Source organism: Elephantulus edwardii, unplaced genomic scaffold (assembly GCF_000299155.1).
Source record: "Elephantulus edwardii isolate Elephantulus edwardi_28Jun2011 unplaced genomic scaffold, EleEdw1.0 scaffold00340, whole genome shotgun sequence".
NCBI lineage: Eukaryota > Metazoa > Chordata > Mammalia > Macroscelidea > Macroscelididae > Elephantulus > Elephantulus edwardii.
In genome coordinates this window covers 421052-425245 of record NW_006400090.1, presented here as the reverse complement: position 1 = coordinate 425245, position 4194 = coordinate 421052, and the positions used below count along the sequence as shown (strand labels likewise).

Below are 4194 nucleotides of genomic sequence, written 5' to 3'. Positions count from 1 at the left end.
ATGACTTCCGCCTTCATCAACTCTACCTACCCTCTGGGCATCGTCAATGCTCCTGTGGCACCCAATGTCTCCATCTCCTCCATCGATGTTGGGGGCCAGCCTGGAGCAGAGATTAAGGCTGCCTCCCAGTGCCTCTCAGCCAGCCTGGCTCATGCCAACCGAATCCGTGTGGGGACCACCTCTCTGGGCCGACCCAGCCTCTGTCTGCCTCCCAGCTGCAACACTGCTTGCCCCCTGCCAGGGACCTGCCATATTCCAGGCAACGTAGGAAGCTGTGGGTTCTCTGGTGAGGGCACCCTGAATGGCCACGAGAAGGAGACCATGCAGTTCCTGAATGATCGTCTGGCCAACTACCTGGAGAAGGTGCGGCAGCTTGAGCGGGACAATGCGGAGCTGGAGACCAAGATCCGCGAGTTTAGCCAATGCCAGGAGCCTCTTGTGTGTCCCGATTACCAGTCCTACTTCCGGACCATTGAGGAGCTTCAGCAGAAGGTGAGGTTTGGAGGAGCCTGGGGTACAACTGGGTCTGAGGTAGCCAGCCGGCACAGCAGGCCAAAACACCACTTAGGACTCAAAGAGCTTAGGACTCTTAGATTCTTCTGAGACATGAATGGGGACAGCACATGTATAGCTGGAGCCCTGGGTATGATTTGTGTGTATGTGAACTCTCTTCTTGGGTTTCCTCAGATCCTGTGCACCAAGGCTGAGAATGTCAGGCTGGTGACCCAAATTGACAATGCCAAGCTGGCTGCTGACGACTTCAGAATCAAGTAAGTAAGGGCCCAGAATGACACCTCTCTTCTGGTCGACTTCCAAGTGTCTAGCACAGTACGGAACACACAGTAGGGGTTTAAAAGAGGATTTCTGGTCAGAAGAAGAAAAGAATATGTGAACAAATGCTTTCTTTTGCTTTTCCCCCCAAATCTTTATTTTGTCACTACTAATAGTCATTTTATAGACTAGAAAAGAAGAATGGAAATTAAAAGACATAGTATAGTCAAGACTGATTAAGTCCTGTGCAATTTCCCCCCTCATATCCAGAAGATAGACCTTTATTATTTTAAGTTTATGAAATTTTGTACCCAGGAGCAGTATAAAATAATTGACAGAACAAACTCTCAGTGTGTTAGGACACGACAGACACGTCAACCCTTGGCCATCGCATCGCGGGACTGAACTGTTACTGAAGCTCTCTGGGAGCAAGTGTTGCAATTTAATGAATGAGAAAGGCAGACAAGCAACATGAAATAATCAGTCCAAGGGGTCAAACAACAAACAGAAGGACCAAGAGGTCTGGCTTTAGTCATTCTTTCTCCTGACTTAAAAACTTCTGTTATGACAGAATAAAAACTGCATGTGAAACCAGACCACCGAAGTTGACTCAGGCATATGATCCTGACCACCAGCCTTGTAGAGCAGACTTTTTGTTAATAAAATGAATCAGGGAGAATCCAAGATGGTGAACGAGGCAGAAACCAGAGCCAGCTGAGGGGGGTGTTTGGTGGCCTCCTTATTGACCCTGCATCTCCTGTGATGGAAGGTTCGAGAGTGAGCACGCCTTGCGTCAGCTGGTGGAGGCCGACATGTGCGGGATGCACAAGCTCCTGGACGACATGACTCTGGCCAAGTCTGACCTGGAAGCCCAGCAGGAGTCCCTGAAGGAGGAGCAGCTTTCCCTCAAGAGCAACCACGAGAAGGTTGAGACTCGGGGAAGTGTGTGGGGCAGAGAGGGCCACCACCCTGCACTCCTTCCTCAGATTAGAGCCTGTCTTCAGCTGGCATCAGCATGATAGATCCATCTGGGTCTGAGTCTAGACTAACTCTGTGGAATGTGGCAAAGTTGGAGCTTCTCTGTAAAGATGTGTCTGGTGTGTTTAGAAGTCTCCAAATCCGCCCTTCCCACCAGTGATCCTGGGACAGTCTTCCATGTCATCTGTTACTTTTCTCACTCTGACTTTTGTTCCTTCAGGAAGTGAACATTCTGAAGAGCCAGCTGGGAGACAAGCTCCGCATTGAGCTGGACACCGAGCCCACCGTGGACCTGAACAGGGTGCTGGAGGAGATGCGGGGCCAGTACGAGGCCATGGTGGAGACCAACCGCCAGGACGTGGAGCAGTGGTTCCAAGCTCAGGTGAGGGTGGGGCTGCAGAGCAGGGAGGCGCCTCGCTTCTGTTCCAGGTCAGTGGGTGACCATGTCGTCTGCCCCCTTGTGTTTCAGTCTGAAGGCATCAGCCTGCAGGCCATGTCCTGCTCTGAGGAGCTGCAGTGCTGCCAGTCGGAGATCCTGGAGCTGAGATGCACAGTGAACGCCCTGGAGGTTGAGCGCCAAGCCCTTCACACCCTGGTATGTGTCCTCCCTCACCCTCCCCTCACACCATTGCCTGGTGGTAGCATCAACGGTGGGCCTTCCCCTTTAGAAGTAACTCAGAGCTCAGGATCTGGGTCCTTGTCTCCTTGATGAAAATACCAGGCTGTCAACCTCAGTCCAACCTAGAGAAACAGTTCCTGTTAAAAGCCAACTCCACTCTTCTCAAAGTAGTATAGAAGTTAGGGCACTCATTCAAAATACTACTGGTTATTTTATTTATTTATTTACCTATTTTCTGGTGGCTTAATGGTAAGGAATTGTGCTGCCAACCCAAAGGCACATGGTTTGAAACCACCAGTCACTCTGGAGGAGAAAGATGAACAGTCCCCTCTGGTGTGATTTACTGCTTCTGAAAATCCACTGGAGGGTCCCCTGTGAGTTGGTTCTGACTCAATGGTACTCAGAGAAAACATATTGAAGATTTAGGAATACATGTGATATAGTTCCTCAAGATCAGTTTTCGGATGCAAAGTCATGGCCATACTGAAGATGGTTTTCCCAGAGCCGTGGCCGTGTTCTGTAACTTCCTGGAATTTGTTCTATGCCTGGTCAACCTGACCATGATTTTTCTCTGCTGAATTTTGAAGCATCTGAATCTCTTTCTGATATCTTTCCCCTGTAGAAAGACTGTCTGCAGAACTCCCTGTGCGAATCCGAGGCCCGCTTCGGCACGGAGCTGGCCCAGATGCAGAGCCTGATCAGCAACGTGGAGGAACAGCTGTCTGAGATCAGGGCCGACCTGGAGCGTCAGAACCAGGAGTACCAGGTGCTGCTGGATGTCAAGACCCGGCTGGAGGGGGAGATCAACACGTACCGGAACCTCCTGGAGAGTGAAGACTGCAAGTACGTGTGCTCTAGGCAATTCCTGGCACAGCAGCCACATACATGCTTTTTAGGCGATTCCTTGGAAATACCCGAAGAGCTTGTGAAAGGAGATAGATAGCATCGCTGGAAACCAAGCCTCTCTGGGCACGCTTGCTTAAACTCATTAACTGCACGGTGCACTGCTGATCAAGTGTTGCTTGAGTGGGTCCCAGATACCTGCGTGGACTCCCGGACACAAAGACACAAATAGCGAGTCATGGACCTATTCATATGCATTCCACTGGGCGAGAGGCGAGTGACTTGGGAGCAGGATTGTCCTTTGTCTTCTGGTATTATTACCCTTTTCCTATATGTTGTTGTTGTTTACAGTTGAGTCTGAGCTGACCCATAGCTGACCCTCCAGTGGGTTTTCAGTGACAGTAAATTGCATGGGAAGAGATTGCCCATCCTTATCCTGCCAAGCAGCTGGTGGATTAGAATCTGCTTGCCTTTGGGATTGCAGCACAGTTTCTCTACACTAGACCACCAGAGCTTCATATATTAGTGGGGCATATTTTTATTTCCCTGTCTAACTCTTCCCTTCTTCTTTCTTCACCTGCAGACTTCCCTGCAACCCATGCGCCACACCTGCCTCTTGTACCCTTCGTCCGGGCTGTGTCCCCCCTGCCTGTGGAGCCCCCTCAGCTTGTGGCACTAGCTCTGGGATCCGCTTCTGAAGATTCGAGTCCTGATGCAGGAGGTTAAGGCTGGTTGCACTGGGATCTGGATTTCCTTCACCTCACTTAGTCTTCTTTCAGACAAACAAAGCTTTTGGAGACCTCTTCCTAAATCAGAGCAGCAGATACTTCTGAACAGTGGCTTCTTACTTGCGCCTTAAACTATATTTCTTTGCAATGTTGTTACTTGTCTACCACTCAGGTTATTTTTTTTCCTTTCTCAGTCTTTTTTTTCTGGAATTTTGTTTCTACTTCAGTGCTTTAGAATCTCCTAACAATATAATT

General features: G+C 49.7%; 1 protein-coding gene across 1 annotated transcript; it reads left to right on the top strand.

Moving 5' to 3' along the window:
- On the top strand, positions 1 to 3909 carry KRT38 (keratin 38). Its single transcript, XM_006901710.1, has 7 exons — positions 1 to 492; positions 688 to 770; positions 1541 to 1697; positions 1970 to 2131; positions 2219 to 2344; positions 2991 to 3211; positions 3795 to 3909. The coding sequence occupies exons 1-7, from the start codon at positions 1 to 3 to the stop codon at positions 3907 to 3909; spliced, it is 1356 nt and encodes a 451-aa protein (XP_006901772.1).
- The last annotated feature ends 285 nt before the right edge of the window (positions 3910 to 4194 follow it).

Coding starts and splice junctions, on each gene's coding strand:
- KRT38 (XM_006901710.1), top strand. CDS start 1: ATGACTTCCGCCTTCATCAACTCTACCTACCCTCTGGGCATCGTCAAT. Junction 2,345..2,990: donor GCCAAGCCCTTCACACCCTG/GTATGTGTCCTC, acceptor TTTCCCCTGTAG/AAAGACTGTCTGCAGAACTC. Junction 3,212..3,794: donor CTGGAGAGTGAAGACTGCAA/GTACGTGTGCTC, acceptor CTTCACCTGCAG/ACTTCCCTGCAACCCATGCG.